Below are 19,592 nucleotides of genomic sequence, written 5' to 3' on the forward strand. Positions count from 1 at the left end.
TGCTTAATCCTAAAGAACTGAATGTAATCTTTCGGAAATTTATAAGGAACATGCCTATTTGACAATTGGTCGGCATATCGTATTATCCATTTTGATTTCTTGGCAAAATTGTGCAAATCTGCCGATTTTTGCAAAAATTCTACCAATCTGCCATTTTTTCGCCAAAATCGTGCTGATGTTCCGGTAATTTAAAAGGAACATGCCGATCTGTCAATTTTTCGACAAATTGTGTTAATCATTTTGTTTTCATTGCAAACAGAGTCGAAATGCAGATTTTTGGGAAAAAATGTGGCGATGTTCCCCCAAACGCGTATTAGTCCTCCAACAATTTATAAGGAACGTGTTGATCTGACAATTTATCGATAAATCATTTCAATCATTCTGTTCTCGGCATAATAGTGCCGATCTGCCGATTTTTGGAAAAACTCTGCAGATCTTCCGCCTAAATTGTGCTGATCTTCTGGTAATTTAAAAGGAACGTGCCGATCTGAATATTTCTCGACAAATAATCTTTTGTATTCTGATTTCATGGCACAATAGTGCCGATTTGCCGATTTTTATCTCAAAATCAGTGTCGATTTGCAGATTGCCTCTCACGCTTCACTTCCGGAAATGTTAATTTTACCCTGCAGTATTGATCTGAAATCGGTGTAAATATTACCCTTGTTAGGTGTATTAGGGGTTAAAGTTACCCTTTTTCATGTTAATTTTACCCTTAAAGAGGTGTAAAATTAACATTAAAAAATGTTGATTATTTTTTAACACCTAAAAATTGTTAAAGTTATGAGGAAAAAAGTTAATCGCACCCCAGTTTTTTTTCTCGGTGTGTTTCAAATTTGTTTTGAAAGTTATTTCAAGAGTAACTCACCACAAAGTTCTATTGTTGATCCATTTGCAGGATTTAAGCAGGAAACCCTCACTAAAAAGTTGATTTCAAAATTGAAAGACGCATTTTTAATTCTCAGATTATTCAGATTTTTTTCTTTTCCAAAAAATAAACAGGACAAAACAAATTTCTCCTAATGCAAAACCTGTTGCTATTCTCAAAATGCGATCATCCAACAAAAAAAGGAAATAAGAACCTTCCACAGAGTGACTTCACAAAGTGATGTTTTTTTTTACACTAAGAAAAGTTTAATGATTTTTTACAACGTCGATTACAAAAAAAAAGAAGAGCATATAAAGTAACTAAATGAATTTTGTAAACAGAGCAAAAATAAATGAGAAACAGAAACATGAATTTAGATTTACCTATCTCACTTCCTTATCAATTAAATCTCATTAATTTAAAAGTCATCAATAGGACTATTCGTCATTATTTTTTTCTTTCTTTCTTTTCCTTCGAGATATTAAATCTTTTCTTTTTCTTGTTGTGAATGTTTTCACGCCAAATAGCTGTATGTATCCTTTTGACCTTCCATTCTCTCCAGATACTCCTTCTCAATGAGAATGTCTATGCATTTCTGCAAGAACAAAATGTCCAGTTTCCGGACTGCGGAAGAAAAGAAAAAAAAAACATCTCACTTACCTTAATAACCGGAACCTTTGGCTTAAACCTAGTGGACAGTTGATTGAGTACTTCAGCCACAAGCTGCGTGTGATTGAGCTTCTTTCGCATCTTCATGATCCTCACAATAGCCGCCTGGATGAGAATCTTCCTGTCATCCTCGATGTATTTATGTGTCACTTCCTGTTCCACCTTCAATTCCGTCTTCAGCGGGAAGTTAATGTTGATTCGCAATTTTTTACTATAATAAAATAAAATAAAATCAACCAATTAGCCAAATTCCCATTCAAAATTCTTTTTTCCATTTCGCAAACTCACTTCTTGAAGCCCAAGTACAGCTCAATGAGCGAGTCATTGGTGAGATTCGTCTCGTCATCGGCGCATGTGAGCAATTTTGCCTTAAGCAGAATCTGCAGTACTTGCACAAGGTGCTCCTGATTGATACCTGTATTGTCGCCAAGTTGCTGCACTGTGAGGCTCGTCTGCTCATTGAATTGCAGCAAGACGGCCATTTGGAAGGTGCTGGCCTGCAGGGTGTAGCGATTTTTGAAGCAATTCGTTGTTAAATCACCTTTGCACATGTTGTACAGCCAGTTCAGCTTCCGGCCAGAATGCAGGCCGGCATAGAAGTTGTTGAATCTTTGTACTGAGCGTTCCAACTACCATCAAAAAAAAAAACAAGCACAAAATTAAAGGTGAAATAACCCTTTTGATTTTTATGCTTAATCTTCTGGTGGATAACTCAATGCTTCAGAAACTATCTTTCTCTTTTAAGAGAAATCTCTGAGTAAGATTTTTGGCTCTCTTATGCGTTAAAAAATATGAATTTTGCTCTTCTATAAAAGGAAGATGATATAAAATAAGAATTGAAATATTTGTAATACTTTTCTGTCATGTTCTTTATTGAGAAATTTTATTTGATAAGTTTATTAAAGTTGATTAGTAAAAATCAAATTCGTTATGTAAATTGCTAAACTCGTGACTTAGTTAGTCATATCTCAAAAGTACTTTAGCATCATTTGCCGTTAACCGCTCTGAACCGATTTGAACCGATTTATAAACCACTCAGAAATTCCTCCAAAATTGATTTTCGGACAAAAATTACTTATCGGTTCATAACCGGTTCATTATCGATTCACAACCAATTTGAACCGATTTATAGAACACTCAAAATATTGCCAAAATACACATTAGGAGTAAAATGATTGAATTTCGGATAAAAATTAGTTATCGGTTATGAATATGAACCGATTCATAACCAGAAGGGGAATTCTGTAACAGCATGACAATATCATTACAAATTTTTGTGGTAAAAATCGGAAGAAGGATGACATTAAAGCCCAATGAGCATCGAATGGTTATTGCAAAGAGCTCTATAAAACTTTTTCGCAAGAGATTTACACTAAATTATCCCGGAATTATCAATAATTGAAGATAAGCCAACTAATATTTAATGGCAATGTGTAAGTCTCTTAGGAAAACTAAAAAAAATCACATTATTTGAAGGCAAGAACGTTCGAAGGGAGCGTACTTTCCCCTAATTGTGAACATTTCGTCCTTAGAAACCTAAGTTCGAAAAACATTTCGATATTCGATGTCGAATTTTCGAAGGTCAAAATTAAACAGCATTGAATGGCCTATTTCTCTACTGATTTTTCTTAATTTGATTTTTTTTGAAAGCCCATCAAATTTCCGATTTCCGATCCAAAAACATTGGTTTCAGTCTGTAATGAATCAGGTATACGTTTCTCGAATTTACTTTTCTATATGTCCGTATGCTAAGTACTTATGCTAAAACGTTTTAAAATGTGCTCTTCTGGCTCTTCTTAAGTTTTTAATTTCGAAATGCTGTTTTTTTTTTTATTTATTAATAAATTTAGTCGATAGTAAGCTGGTATGCACCTAAAAATCATGCGAAAAAATAATTTACGGAGAGTTTATTCTTGAGAGAGAGTTCGAGCACTTCCCAAAGCTGGGACGGTTTATCGCTTTTTTATCTGAAATTCTTTAACAGTCTCAGCTTCTGTGGTCCGAAGTGAAATGCGACCTAGCTAGATCGGACTCAAAAAATGTTCACGTTTTGTCTCCCAGAGATCACGAATATCGTATCTGCCAAACACCGATTTTCGTGGCGGTCTGTCCGGCAGGCAGGCCCATTCTAAGTAATACAAACGCTTTTGGCGAGAAAACGGAATGAGATATCGGCAAGCGGTTTTCGGCAAAAGTTAAATATCGATGGGCGGCTAAAAGTAGGTGATGTCACATCCTGTTCGAATTTCGAAGTGCTCAAGTGTCAAAATGGGACGGTCTTCACATGGTTGTGAGGAAAAACAAGAGAACAACGACGTTTACTGTTCTTGCCCCAGTATTTAATCACTCCATAATTACTGAGTAACTCTTTTGCCAGCTTTTTAGTGTGATATTTGATAAATTTTCCCCACCTTGTTCGAAAATTTAGTATGAAAATTCGAAATTGAATTTGAATTCTTCGAATTTCAACGACTTTTTGTGCAAATAGAGTTCAATTTACCTTTAATCCAAGACACTATTGGAGAATCAAAATCTACTTCTATTTGGGCTCATTTGAGTTTTCTGTCAATTCAAATGACAATGAGTTTTGTTAAACAAATCAACCAAGACGTACTGTATTTTCATAAAATCATCAAGTAAAGGGATTTCATTAAAAAATCAATGAATTGCATTTTCGAACTCATATGATATGACAAAAAAGCTCAATTGGCATTGTCACGTTTCAAATTCACGTGTGACAATGCCACGAAAATTACAGAATTCCCCTACTGGAGGCGAATTCTGTAACGCTCTAGCAATTCCATATAACAAATTGGGTTTGAATCTTTGGAGAGCTTTTTCGAAAATACGATTCTGTAGCCGTGACATTGTCATTTCAGCTCACGTGGGCATTGTCAGAAGTCACATATTTGAGATTTCTGGCAATTCAAATGACAATAAATTTAGTTAAACAAATAAACAAAGACGTACTGTATTTTCATAAAATCATCAAGTCAAGGGATTTCATTAAAAAAAAATCAATGAATTGCATATTCGAATTCATATGATATGACACAAAAAGCTCGATTGGCATTGTCACGTTTCGAACTCACTCTCTCTCGAATTCCCCTACTGGACCCTCCTGATCCGAATTACAAGGAGTCAAAAATTTAATTTTCGAATAGCCATATCTCTGACTTTGATTCTAAAAATTTGGAAAGTTTTGGTGTTTTGGAAAGCTCTCGTGAAGTAGCAACTATTTTCGAATTTCGAAAACTCAATGTCGAATATATTTTGAAAATTCGAAGTCGAATATTTCAAAAACTAGACGGTTCTTTTTCTTTAAGGGCAGAATCACATTGACAGTAAAATGCTCACCGTCACCGTCAAGGCCCTCACCGTATTTCGTTAATTTACGCATTTTCATTGCAATTCTTACGCAAATTCTCAATAACCGTGTTACATTACCTCATATTCGGTGGCACTAGGTGAAAATAGTATAAGAAAATTGAATAAATAAAACGAAAATGCGATAAACGGTGAGCAAAAAAACTGTACGAAAAACTGTAGCAAAAAAATCCTACAGTTTTTTTTGCTTACCGTTTATCGCATTTTCGTTTTATTTCTTCAATTTTCTTATACTATTTTCACCTAGTGCCACCGAGTATGAGATAAGTCAATACGGTAATTGAGAATTTGCACAAGAATAGCAATGAAAATGCGTAAATTAACGAAATACGGTGAGGGCCTTGACGGTGACGGTGAGCATTTTACTGTCAATGTGATTCTGCCCTAAATGTTAGTATATTGTAGCTGAGGTTGTGACCTTTCCAACAATGGGTCGCACTCCACCCTCTATGTTCCCTGACCTGACCTGAGCTATATTAAAAAAAAATACCTTGACCGGACTGCATTATTGGTATTTGTGAAACAATTTTGATGATATTTTAGTGTATTGTACCTGATTGAGATCGAGATCTTTCCAATGGTGGATCCCATCTGTCCCAACTCCAACCCACTGTACCCCGCCCGTTACTATGTTCAAATGGACCGGACTCTATCTCTAATGTTTATTAACCGATTTCTGTGAAGATTCCTTTTTTCTTTCTTTACAGGGGACCACGAACCACTTACCGCATATCTCATTCTTTCGAACCCCAAATTTGGCTGTGCTAAATTGAATTTATTATGATGTATAAAAGCAGAAGAAGAGTGAAACAGAATGAAATGGATACAGTAGACTCTCACTTAATCGGCTCTTTTTAAATCGGGCAAAAAATTTTGTTGACAATTTTCACGTTTAATTATGAATCTAATTCGCTCAAATTCGCTGTAGTTCTTCCTATTTCATCGTGATTCTTTATAATTGAGCGCTTTTTGTGGAATTTACAAAGGCTTTGACGCCCAAATCTATCGATGAACTGGATGACATTTTGCCCCAAATGCCTATTTGAGAGAGAGTCTACTGCAGGGGGGTGACATTAGCCCTGAAAAATGCGACCAGTTTTGGTGTAAATTTTTTCCTGTTTTCGTACACATTTTACGAGATATCTTCAAAACTACGTAGGTTGCCAATTTGGGGTTTTCGGTTGCCTCTTCGTTATTAAATTGGCTTTTATCTTGTATTAGTATTTTTTGATAATTCATTCTACAATTACAGAAAACAGCTAATATACTCAAAAGTTTTTTCGGCACGCTAGAAACATATGGGAAACATAGGAAATGTCATTCCCCCTGGTCTACTGTATACGCAAAGTGTGTGAGAACGAAAGGAATTCGAAATTCAATTTCATGAAATTTTCCTGATCTAAAAGGTGTGCCGAAGCCATTAAGAATCGCGTCGAATCAATTTTATCTAGGGTAAGTGTGCCAAATTTCGGCATAGTTGCATGCAAGCGCCAGTCTCAAGTTTGAAATGAAATATCTTTAATAGAAATTGATTTCTTTATTCATTCTACTTTAGGAGTGTTGCTTAGAACCTTGTAGACAGTTTATCGTCTTTATTTACTCTGAAAATCATTCTTATACACTTTAAAATGAATAAAAATGTAGACATAGCTTTGGTGGCTTATTTCGGCCACCTTCATTCTCATAGTTCCTTGCCCTTTTGAATTGTATAATCTCTAGAGTATGTAAAAACTAAAAATTTTTGGAAATTCGAGGAACAAAAAAGGTGGCCGAAATTGCAAACTGGCCGGAATTTGGTACACTTAGCCTATTTCTTTAAAAATTTTCTAGAAAATTTTTCTACTCCGTTTTATTTATTGTAATCAATAAAGATTTTTTTGCAGTTTTTTTAAGTTAATGAAAAAAATCGTCTTCAAACATTAAAAAAAATAATTAAATAAAATAATAATTAATTTGCAATTGCAAATTTAATTGACAGAATAATTTTATTGAGTATAAAACAATTAAATTCTGTATAAATCAAATCGGTTGATCCCCTTTTGCGAATCACCCAAGCACGTAGAAAATCCCAAACAAAAGCATAATAATAAAAAGATTGCACTCACCTCGGATGGCAGTGAAAAAGTGAAACTCTGTGTGAATGGCCATGATCCACTGGACAGCACTTGAATACTGAAGTCAATCTCATTGAGCAGTTTATTGGTGACCAAATGCTGCCTAAACTGCTCATTGAGATCCTTCGAGACACCAATATCCTGGAACATTCTCTGCAACTTACTGGTATACTCAAAGCCACATGCCTGCTTCAGCTTTGAGATCATCGAAGCTTCAGCATCATCACTGGCTGACATATGATGAACAAGTCTCTTAGCCAACATTTTGCTGTAGAACTTCTGAAAGACATCCTTATCTTCAATATATTTGAAAACCACCATTACTTGATTCAGTGTATCCTCAAGTTCAGCTTCTTCTGGATTCTTGCTGGATTTCTTCAGCAACAAATCACAGTACTTGGCCAAAAGTTCAGGACTTTTACTTGAACTTTTGCTGGCCGTTGTAACGGCATTTGTATTGATGAATTTGCCACAGGCTTTATCCAGGGCCGCCACAAAGCCCTTGTCATTGTTGAAGGCCGTTAGAACTAGAGCATTGTACTTTTTGTGCACTTCCAACAGAGTCTGAACATAAATTTTGGGATCATTAGCTGCAGCTTCACCACATTTCCCAATAGCCGCTAATCCTTGATTGTGAATATGTATCTCAAGGATTTGCTTCAATTCCGACAATCCAATATTGGACTCAATTCTCGCCACGAGCGAATACATTCTACCCAAATCGGCATTTTTATCAGCATCCAGAAGATTCTGGAATTCTGTCCGAAAGATCTCAAGGTGCTTCTGTATCAAGACACGTTCGCACGTCTTAGCCAGACGATCGAGTGTACTCTCATGTAGATACACCTGAACCCTCTTCTGTTCCTCATTGAGCCTCTGCTCTACACGTTTCATGTACTCCGTCACCGGATTTTGCCTCAGAAAATCCGTACTTTCACGATTATAGAATCTCTCAGCATCCTCCAAAAAGATATTCTCAAAACTCTCTTTGTACACCGACAAATTCTGTCCCTTAGCACTGGGATCATCCTCATTGAGTCCCAATTCAACATAGCAATTTATCACACCGGATACCAGCCGTGAATTAATTGTTTCCCCATTGCGTTCACGATCAATCAATTTCAATACAGCATTTGTCACTTGCTTATTGAGATCCTTAAACAATATACCTCGCCATATCACGAGTGCCAATTGATAGATCTCATAAATATCCTTTCTACCCTCTTCACATTCTCGCCTCACCCAATGCCTATTCAAATAAGCACATACCCCATTGAGCACTTTACTCGAGAACTGATACTCTTCCCACTGTTTAGTGTAGAATGTCAAGACACCTTCGTCAATGAGATCAGCTCCACTCTTTAGCAAATTCTTCAAATAGTGCTCAAGGAATTCTTTCAAACGCTTATACAATTCTTGACCCACCAACTGAGCACCCCCAGTTGATCCAGTCCCTGTACCCTTCTTTGCCACTTTAGCAGACACCGTTGACCTTCCCTGGCCCGTCTGCTGATGCACACTCGTGCAGTAGTTGTATACATGTCTGCAAAAGGACAATTACCGCCACTTCAGATTGACTCATAGTCATACACAAGAGCAAAAGCAGCAAAACTGTGCAAGTTACATCAGCCCCATAATTCAATTAATATTGAGAAATTCTCAGTGTGAATGTAATGCAATTAAACTCAGTTAATAATAAAGTCTTATTTAGTCATACACAAAATGAAATATTTCTATTAGTTAACAGCATTGTGAGACTTGGGAGAGGCTCTATATACTGATGATAAAAAACAACATGAATTGTTCTGAAACTTGACATTTTTTTTCGTAAAACGAATATATTAAAAATTATGAAAGGGGTAGTTGAAGTAGAAAAACAAAACAACAAATTTGCTGAATGCTTGAATTCGTGACATCGATTCTATATACCTCAAAAATACTTTTGTATCATTTACCGATTATCGGTTCTCAACCGTTTTATAAATCATACAAAATATTGCCCAAAATATCTTCGGAGTACAGTAGACTCTCACTCAATCGGGCGACAAATTGTGTTGACAGTTTTCACGCTTAATTATGAAGCTAATTTGCTCAAATTCGTGGTGGTTCTTCCTATTTTATCGTGATCCTTTATAATTGAGCGCTTTTTGTGGAATTTACAAAGGCTTTGACGCTAAATTCTATCGCTAAACCGGATGACATTTTGCCCCATATTCCGATTGAGAGAGAGTCTACTGTAATATGATTGAATTTCAGATGAAAATTAGGTTATCGGTTATAAATCAGTCCATTTCCGATTCATAACCGATTCGAACCGCTTCAGAAATGAAAGAAATTCCAAGACCTTTCCAACGATTCGAAACATGATACCTTTTAGTTGAGAAATACGCTCTCTAGAGCAGGCCTGAGCTAAAAGAAAAGTCGAACCCGGCCGGAACAAAATCGGAGCTATAACATATTTCCATGATACTAGTCTGACAAAAATCTGAGTCCGATTTGTATTATATTGTACATTTAAAAATATATGATATTCGTACCCTGTAATTGTCCGAGATATGTTCCATTCATTCTACAGTGTCTCTGATATGTTCCACTGCCACAATAACATCGAAAATAAATGTGCAATTTTTTTTTACTATTTTGCAAAGACTTATACGAAAAGAGGCATAAAAGTAGCCAATGAAGCTTAAGAATTACGTTTCCTGTAAGAAAATGGCCTCATCAGATGAAAAAATTAGTAATTGTGATTCACACGTACACACCAATACTAATGCTGGCAAAAAGTCTCTTCCACTAGTAAAACGACACAGTCTTTTATATGGAGGGTAGACCTACAATCGGCCTACTATCCCGACTATAGTAGGCCTACTCTCCCTATTAGTATATAATATTTATCTAATATTGTATAACATTTTTCCGGCCGGGAGTGAATTTGGTGGCGCCTGTTGAGATTCTTCGAAGTGCCGCGAAAATTCACGTAAAAAAATAAGAGGTTTTTTAATGTTAAAATTGCTTAAGTTAAATCATTTTCACAAGAAAATCCTTTCTATAATTTAGTTGAATACAGCTATTTGTGTTAATTGTAAATAATTGTCGATATTACAACAAAAACATCGGGGTGAAATTTTGAGCTAAAAGACTCATATTCTTTTGAGCTGTCTCAAAATTCAGGATAGGTTTGAGAAAAATCCTTTGATACAACATTATTTTGGTTAATAAGGAATGCAAAAGTACATATTACAAGAAGAGACACGGCCTGCTAATAAGGATAAAATAGAGAAAAAAAATATTTTGACGCATTTTAGAGATTTAGATTTAGAGTTATTTGTATCTCTTATCTCTCTTTCACAGTCAAATTGCGCGCAATTTAAGAAACTTTCCATTTAAAGTGATATTTACATTAATTTTTTTGTATTTCTGCAAGATTCAAGTAAAAGGGTGTGTATTGAAGAGCTACCCGTCTTCCGACAAAGATATCAAGAAGACAATTTCTTTTGATGTGAGTTTTTTCTTTCTATTATCTATTATGTCTTTGCCGCAAAAATATTCATCATGGCACCGTGAATAAGCGGGATTAGTGTTACCAGCACAGTTATCTGCATATTTCCATTAGAATTCCCAGCAACGATAGAGTTCCCTGTTCGACATGTCGCGACGGTGGCGGCCTCCCAAATGCTCAGAAAGAGGTGGCCATCAAAGAGAACTATTGCTTCAACCGCGTTCGCTTTTTCCCAGCTCGTAAGGATTTACATTGGACCGAACCCTGTTCCAAACGCGTTTGCTGAACGGTGTTCAAACAAGGAACTTTTATTACTGGGTTATCAACACAAAATTTCCGATATTAGACGACTTTTATCGAGCTCAGGCCTGCTCTAGAGCCTTTTAAACCTTTGACCTTGAAAAATCGTTATTAGGAATTATTCAACGGAATTTTTGTATAAGGACGAAATGTCCGCCTCTAAAATCTGGATAATCTGGATAATCTCTAAAACATATCCAAAAATGAAAAAAAATATGATTTTGGAGCGGAAGGAGGATGGAGGGAAAATAAGGGACATGATACACTCGGTCCTGGCATTATGCAAATTTTCGGGACCTAAAAAAATATGCGAAATGACTTTGTGCATCGAGAAAAATTGCATACCTAACAGGAGATTTCTCTTGAATGAATCGGCCGTAGAACGAAATTCACACGGAGTAACTGTGTTATCACACTTGCACATTAAAATTTTAATATGATCCACATTATTTGTCGCTGTTGAGAGTCCAAATGTGTAATTTGTGTGTTTGAATCATTTTATATTCAAAATTTGATCTATTTGTTGATAAAAAGGTAGACTTGGCCCGCAAAATTTGATATAAATTGATTTATAGCATTAATGCGAAAAATTAATGCGATATTCTCTTTAATTTTTTAATGTGAAAAATATTTATGCTTTAGATAAATTTAAACTTATTTTTGCAGGCCAAGTCCACTTCTTTATCCAGGAGGGTGACATTATCTCTGAAAAATGCGACCAGTTTTAGTGTAAATTCTTTCCTGTTTTCGTACACATTTCACGAGTTATCTTCAAAACTACGTAGGTTGCCAATTTGAGGTTTTCGGTTGCCTATTCTTTATTAAATTGGCTTGTATTTTGTATTTGTATTATTTGCTAATTCATTCTGCAATGACAGAAAACAGCAATTTAACTCAAAAGTTTTTTCGGCTCGCTAGAAACATATGGGAAACATGGGAAACGTCATGCCCCTGTCTTTATCAATAAATAGAAAAACCCCAAATATTAAGTGACTCAAAGACACAAATAACATATTTGGACGCTCACAAGCGACAATTAATGTGAATCACATTAAAATTTTAATGTGCAAGTGTGATAACGCCGGAAAAGTAGTCCAAACAAAAAGATTCAATTGTTTAAAAAAAGAAATTCATCAAAACAAACAGTATCTTTGACCAGAGTTCTTCAATAAATGGTTAGAATATTTAAATTTTTTTTTAATAAATGAAAATAAAATTTTATTCTGAAAAAGAAGCACACTGTTTTAAAATTTCCCGCATCACAAAATAGTATATATTCTGGCGTATTTCAAAAATGATTTCATAAATTAGACTCCCAAAGGTAGGCAAACTTGCATAATTGTATGTGCATAATTCCTTCAGGTACATAATCCCGAAGTGGATAATGCCGGGACTGAGTGTAATGGTTCCTGGGTTGACTTATGATGGTCTCCCGAAAGTCCCAAGTCCCTATCTCTAACTTTTTGGCCTTTAGGCGTGGAAATGGACAGACAGAATGAATGAATAAACAGAACAATTTCTAAGAGATAGTCCCTTGTTTTACAAAACAAAACAAAAAAACGTTACAAGAAAACTATTTTTGTGCTCCTGTAACGTATAGTACAATTTGGCAAAAAAAGTGAAATTTGAAAAATCTGTTCTAATGGTTCCAGCACACCTTTTAGATCAGAAAAACTTCATGAAGTCAAAATTCAGATCCCTTTCTTTCTTTTTTAAAAGTTTAGTACATGATCTATCCTACTCTTTCGTACTCTTCTTTTTCTTTTAAACATCAAACCAAATTAGATTTAGATCAGTCCAATTTGGAGTCCGAAAGAGTAGGACAGACTTAAGGCCTCTACACATTGGGAACAATTTTCATCAAAAATTGCATTTTTGACAGAATTTTGACGTTTCTGCCTACAGCATTGCAGCCAATTTCCTTCAAAAAAGCAATTTTTGACGAAAATTGTTTTCAATGTGTAGACACCTTTATGCAAATCTTTTGAGAAAGAAAGGGACGCGAATTTTGATTTCATGAACTTTGACCGATCTAAAAGGTGTTCCGGAGCCATAATAAAGAAATTTAATCGCATAATAGATTGTTTGAAAGCTCATTAAATAGAATAGAATATTAAATAGAATAAGGAAAAATGTCAAAATTCCGTCAAAATGATAATTTTTTCCGAAAATATTTTCCAATGTTCAAAGATTTGTAAAATTTGAAACAATTTAGCTCAAGAGCGCCAAAGAAATTTGACATTTTAAAATAGATATTTTTCTAATGCCGGCTTCAGACTGGAATTTCAGCCTAGTTTCCGAATTTCCTCGATCATTTGAATTTGTAGAGTTTTCCGAACAATTATTCTTTACATTCAGTTATAAAAATCAATTTCCACAGAAATTTCGCATGTTAATGCATTAGGGAAGTTAAGCCATATGGCTAAGTCTTAGGTCTTAAGGGTCTGAAGACTGTATTATGACTACGAAACAGACTATATAAAGGTTGATAAAAAAGTTTTAATGCTTAAAGATTTATCAAGGAAATAAACAGAATATAGTAAAGTTTTATAGACTTCCTTTTCTTTCCGGCTAAGTCCTTGATTTTCATTTGGACATAAATCCATCGCTCTTTTAGTTAGCGTAGATTCCAAAATTTCTCTAAAGCAATTGATGGTTTTATTTATAAAAACGAATAAAAACTGACTTTATTATCACATAAATCTTCTCAAACTTTTTTTTTTAATTATTACAGGAAACGCATATTTTTTGTGAATTACGAATAAGTAACTGTTCTTGTTTCTTTTTTCTACGCATATAAACGCGCCATTTACCAAATCCTGCGCAAAATTCATGAATGACTAAAACCAAATTGTTATTAAGAATGCTTTATCTCTAAAAGAGATACACTCTGCATTTACTACACGATAAAGCATTCATCACCCGTTTTTTTTATCTCTTTGTGAAAAGAACAATGAAGCCTTACTAAAAAAAAACTTCACAAATTTTGCGAGTTATCTTATGAAGATGCTTCTTTACTTTTCCTCAGATCTTTATGAAGTTTTGTACATCCAAAAACTGAAGCTTCATTTTAGTTTACAGTATGACCTCAATATTCTGAATTAGATAAAAGAAACCGGATGATTTAGCGTTATAGATCAATATGTAGAGTTCAATATTGAGGAGAGCTCATCGAATATTTGTTTTTAGATTAAATATTTAGAGAATATAATATTGATGATATGAATGATATAAATAAATATTGGGAATCTAAAAACCAGCTGTTCAATTTTCATTAAATCCTTTAGAAAAGCACTGGAAATTTCCCGCCTAATAAAATCCATAAAATTTATATCTTCGTTTTAATTAAGAGTTTCAAGATACATTAAGCAATAAAACTTTTCCGGAAACTTAGAATTTCAGTAAATAGCGCCATCGTTTTATATTTTTAAACGATATAATATTTTTAAAGAAATACATGATCTAGATTTTTTTATTGAATGTTAGTTTGTAACAAATCTCAACTAAAACAATCCAAGACAAAGTATTGAAGTTGAGTTTACCTGAAGATGGTAAATCTTAGGACTTCTAAAAGATTTTAACTTTTCTTTTAGAATTTATTATTTTAAATCAAAAACAATTAAAAAGTATGGAAAAAATATTGAAATATTTTTGAAAACAAAGCAAAAAATAAGGAGGGAAGATTAGGGGGAAATTGTATCTTTATTAAATACGAGATTTACTACAAATTATTTCTTTAAAAGAGAGCAAACGAAATAATAATTTATTTTGTGATTCTACTAATTCATAATTCTTTTAAATTCCCAATTGTATTTGAACTCATCAAAATGTCGTACTCCAATTTATTCCGGAATTGCAAATGTATCAAATTTCGGCCTGCTTGCAATTTCGGCCTTTTTCTTTGTTTTCAAAATTTCATATTTTTTCTTAGTTTTTTTCTTGTATTTTCTAGAGAGGTACGATGCAAAAGTAGTGTCGCCTCTACGAACAAGAAGATGTGAAAAGAACTAAGAAGAGTTCCGGAAGAACAAGGATTTTTAGGAGAATCAGAGGGTCATGGCCCAAAGCAATTTCTCTTTTTTTTAAATCATTTTTAAATGTATTAAGACTAATTTTAGAGAAAATGAAGGCAATAAACTAATCTATGAAATTCCAAATGTTTTTTTTTTAGGTTAATTCTAGAGTCATAAGCTACACACGGCTCTTCGTTATCCGGCACTTCATTATCCGGGTGACAGCTGCCAAACGCTGGCGGTTGATGTATTCAAAACGATTTTTTTACGAAACATGCAGTTTATCCAGGGTGAATTAATGAGTTATTTTCATTTTATCAAAGTTTTTGACACACAATCGTGCTACAAAATGAAACATAAACACACCACAAAGAAAATTCTGTTGTTTTTCGACAGAAAACAAATTCCCACAGCAGAAAATATAAAAAAAAAACGTTGACCAGATTCAAAAAACCAAAATGTCATTTTGTCCCCACGTCAGCCGGATAACGAAGAGTCGAGTGTATTTTCCCTTGGGTAGGGGAAAATGGGGTAGTTTCACATAGTTTAATTTTTATTCAGGACTCATTTGCTAATTGAATATCAATCACATTCAAATTAAATCCGTTATTTTTCTTGGCTATTAACTATATGAAAATATACAGGACGATTCCTACACTGAGAAAAAAAGAGGGTACGATTAAGTTTTTTTCCTCATAACTTTAACACTTTTTAGGTGTAAAAATATATCAACATTTTTAATGTTAATTTTACATATTTTTAACGGTAAAATTAATATGAAAAAGGGGTAACTTTAACCCCCAATACACCTAAAAAGGGTAATATTTACACCGATTTTGGATCAATCCTGCAGGGTAAAATTAAGATCTCCGGAATGTTATTTTAACTCAGTGTAAATAATTATTTTTCGTCTTAAAAATCTTTATATTCAAAACTAAGGGCAAGGGCCTCTCGACATTTAATTTTTCCATACGTTTTTGCATAGAGGCACTGAAGACTATTAGCAAGTTTTTTCCTAAAGAGAACTGACTTATCAGTCTGATATATTTCGAAATCGTGTATTAAAAGTTATCTAAAAATACATATTTCATAATGTTCGCCGAAATAGTATAAGAACTACGAGCAATTTTGTTTAAGTCGTAGTGCAATATCTGCAAAATTTTTAAAAGGAAAACTGAAAAATAGCTTCACTTTTTGTTAGGATTGATGGGCCCCTGTTAAGGGCCTTGACAAACTTGAGGATTCGCCTAGAGACGACTTAGCGTAATAATATTCGAAATAATGATTAGACCAGATTTCTATCATTTTGCACTAAGCCGTCTCTCGGCCTAAGTCTTAAGTGAGTCGAGGACCTAAGGCATGCGTAAAGCCACTTCACCTTCCCATAAGCTCTTTTAGGTTTTTCCACAGTCTGAAATTATGGATTGTTTTTTCGGATTCCTAGAAAACGTGTTGTGCGATTTTTTTTTTATTTTCAGATAATGTTTTAGAGGTTACCTAGGCTAACATTTCATCCATACACAAAAGTACCGTTGAATCATTCCTCTTTATTTCTACGAAATTCTCCGTGGAAATTTCCATGCAACGGCCTTAGTGGCTTCCGTGGTTTAATATTACGGAATTCCACGACTTTTCCAGTGGATTTTTTTTTTAATATTTTTATTCAAAATAATTCCAAAAATTGATTAAAAATGGCGTAAAATTTGCATAGAGAATTTCCACAAAAAAACATCCATAAATAAATGAACAATCAATGCTAATTGGCAACTTGGAACTTGTAGTATTCATCTATCAGATGAACACTCAGTCCTACTTTAGAGTTGAAAATATTGCTACCATTTCGTTCATTTGAGTATATGTCTAGCTCGCAAGAATTATAGCGTTAGGGCGAAAAATAATTGCAGATTTTTCGCGTTTACTTCCATTGAGTCTTGGCCGGAAAGGTACCAGAAAATATCCTCGGAATATTCATTGGAAATTTTGTTTAAATTTCCACGGAATGCTCTTAGATAATTGCAAGAAAATACTTCGGAATTTTTTTTTCAAGGAAATCCATGCGAAAAAAAGCTGCTAACTCCGCAGAATTCCATGCGGAATATTAGCGGATAAATTCCATGGATTTTCCGTTCGAATCATTCCTAATAACGGTTTTTCAAGGTCAAAGTTTAACTCTTTCGCGTCCATAGGGTAATGTCATGACTCGGGGAAAAAAGTTTTTTTTGGGTATTTACATTAATTGAAATCTATCTGTTCGTGCACGACATCATAATAGAAGGATGTAAGATTCTTGGCTCATTTTCTCAAGACTCCAGTTAGATTTCAATTAATGTAAATAGCCAAAAAGAAACTTTTTTCCCCGGGTCATATATGACCCTATGGACGCGAAAGAAGGACACTAGAGAGCGCATTTATCAAGCAAATGGAGTCATGTTTGGGGTCGTTGGAAAGGTCTTGGAATTTCCCATAAAACTAAATCGGTTTCAATCGGTTTTGAATCGGTAATGCACCGGTTTATAACCGATAAAAATTTTATCTGAAAATCAATCCTATTAACTTTTTAAACTGTTTTGGGGGATCTTTTGAAAGATTTTTGAATCGGATCAAATCGGTTGAGATGAGAACCGATAAACGGTAAATGATGCTAAAGCACCTTTGCAGTATAGCATCTAAGTCACGAGGTCGAGCATTTCGCAAAGTCTGGGTCGCTTTCCTACCCCTTTCAATGTCAATTTGTATTTTTGTTTAGAGAATCGTCAATAAAGGCGTCTACACATTGGGTGCAATTTTCGTCAAAAATTGCGTTTTTGACAGAAATTTGACGTTTCCCCCTACAACGCTGCAGGGAATTTCCTTCAAAAAAGCAATTTTTGACAGAAATTGCTCCCAATGTGTAGAGGCCATAAAGGGCTCTACACATTGGGTGCAATTTTCGTCAAAAATTGCATTTTTGACAGAATTTTGACGCTCTTTTGATTTCCTTCAAAAGAGCAATTTTTGACGAAAAATTCTTACAATGTGTAGACACCCTAAGAGCAAGTGTCACACAAGTCCCTCAATCATCGAGATAGAAATATTCCTGCTTCCATGCAGGATCTTTCTTGCAGACTTAGTTTTTCTATTTCTTATTTCAAAGTTTATGGTCTCTCAATTTTAGAAAAATAAACTTAGGTCTTATTTTGAGTGAGTTATTAAATTTATGATTATTTTTCCATTGTGCAGATATTTCAGCAGGTTGGAGATGTTTTAAAAGCATCTTCCAATAAAAGTTCTTAGCAAATTAGTGCAATAAAAATATTTTTGCAAATCTAAAGGACTTTCTTTAAATTTGAACTTATCATAAATCAAGGTCAATCTGCAAAACAAATGATACCAATAGGAATAAAGGATTTCAAGGGCGTATCAAGATGGCTGCCTGAGAATTCTCATCCTATTGGATGATTTTTAAAATAAATTATTAAAAATTGTTCAAGGAAGCCTATACTTCTTTGCCAATGTTTTTTTTTGGGTTTTTTTTCATGGGGAAATGGAAGGCATTGAGGAAAAGACTCACGTGTAGAGCTCCATATATCGCTTGATGATCAGATTGCGTTCCCGCAGGTAAATCTGATTGATACCATCTTCCAGATCAGTCCAAATCTACACAGAGGATAAAAGGGTCTGTATTAGTAGAGGATGAAAGGGCTAGAGGGGTGAGAACTTATAAACCTCTTCTAGATTAATTGGCTTGAGGCCAGTTGATCCCAAAGAACTCTGTCTCGACATTTTTTCTTGCACTCTCCTCTCTCACCCTCTTGTACACTCTGCACTTGCTGGATGGGATGATGGTTGCCTGGAAGGACGACGGAATCACAGCAAGCAGAAAAAGTCAAATCACAACCTCAAATCCTCAGCGTCTGGAAGACAATGCAGAAGAAGTTGATGAGCAGGCCCCCCTTTGTACCAATTGTTTACAATTTCAGCTGGAAATTGTATCTTTTTTGGCAGGGCAATTTTTCTTCAGTTCTCTCTTTTGGCTTGCTGGATGTGAATAATTCATGAGTTGGCGCTTTTTTTTCGTATCCAACTGTGATATAATTTTTGCAACAAGAGAGAGAGCGCCCATTTGGGTGAATATAAAAAAACATAGGCTTGCAATCCCACCATAAAAAGTGAACTCTGTGCGTGAATAATTGGGATTTTCATGAAGGGGGCACCGTTCCACGCACAATCAATCTATCACAAATCTGGGGTATCGACTTATTGACCAAATAGGAGGCATTTTGATGGTGTTTTGGACAAAAGGGCAGGTAGATGTTGGTGGAAAACCAGAAATATTTGACAGTCTCTACCTGAATACGGAAATGGTGTGAGGGGCTCAGAGAGTCATTGAAATGAAAACTCACCCACAGATCACCCCACAGATGACACAGCACACAATTTCTTAGCTATTTGTACACCTTGATACTCAATGCAATGATTACAGGTGGTTTTACTGAGAAAGAACAACTTATAAAGTGATATTTTCTACTTTTATTCCAATGCACGACACCACTAATTTTCTTCTCTCCACTACAAAGGCTCCGTCTCTGCATCTACATCGAGTGCCAACGAAGACTGCCGAAGTTTGACGCAACTGCACGAATGTCAATTTTCGGAAGATTTCGTGCAACTGTTGGAAGGTTTCTTTACCCGAAGACCACCCGAAGAGACGAAAAGAGCGAAACAAGTACAACTCCTTGTGATTCTCTTGTTTGCCTTTTGGG

At 34.8% G+C, this 19,592-nt stretch overlaps 1 protein-coding gene across 3 annotated transcripts; it reads right to left on the bottom strand.

The window, feature by feature from the left end:
• Positions 1-1,111: 1,111 nt before the first annotated feature.
• On the bottom strand, positions 1,112-19,456 carry LOC129804889 (cullin-1). 3 transcript variants are annotated; one of them, XM_055852608.1, is made up of 7 exons: positions 19,233-19,456; positions 18,556-18,743; positions 18,401-18,486; positions 7,030-8,581; positions 1,826-2,166; positions 1,529-1,748; positions 1,112-1,463 (listed from the first exon to the last, which is right to left on the bottom strand). In XM_055852608.1, the coding sequence occupies exons 2-7, from the start codon at positions 18,610-18,612 to the stop codon at positions 1,383-1,385; spliced, it is 2,337 nt and encodes a 778-aa protein (XP_055708583.1). In that variant the 5' UTR covers positions 18,613-18,743; positions 19,233-19,456; the 3' UTR covers positions 1,112-1,382. The 3 variants fall into 3 exon arrangements, with proteins under 3 accessions (XP_055708583.1, XP_055708582.1, XP_055708581.1); XM_055852607.1 differs by having other exon boundaries at positions 18,556-18,679; positions 19,233-19,439; XM_055852606.1 differs by having other exon boundaries at positions 19,179-19,439.
• Positions 19,457-19,592: the final 136 nt, after the last annotated feature.

The sequence above is a fragment of the Phlebotomus papatasi genome, chromosome 2 (genome assembly GCF_024763615.1).
Source record: "Phlebotomus papatasi isolate M1 chromosome 2, Ppap_2.1, whole genome shotgun sequence".
NCBI lineage: Eukaryota > Metazoa > Arthropoda > Insecta > Diptera > Psychodidae > Phlebotomus > Phlebotomus papatasi.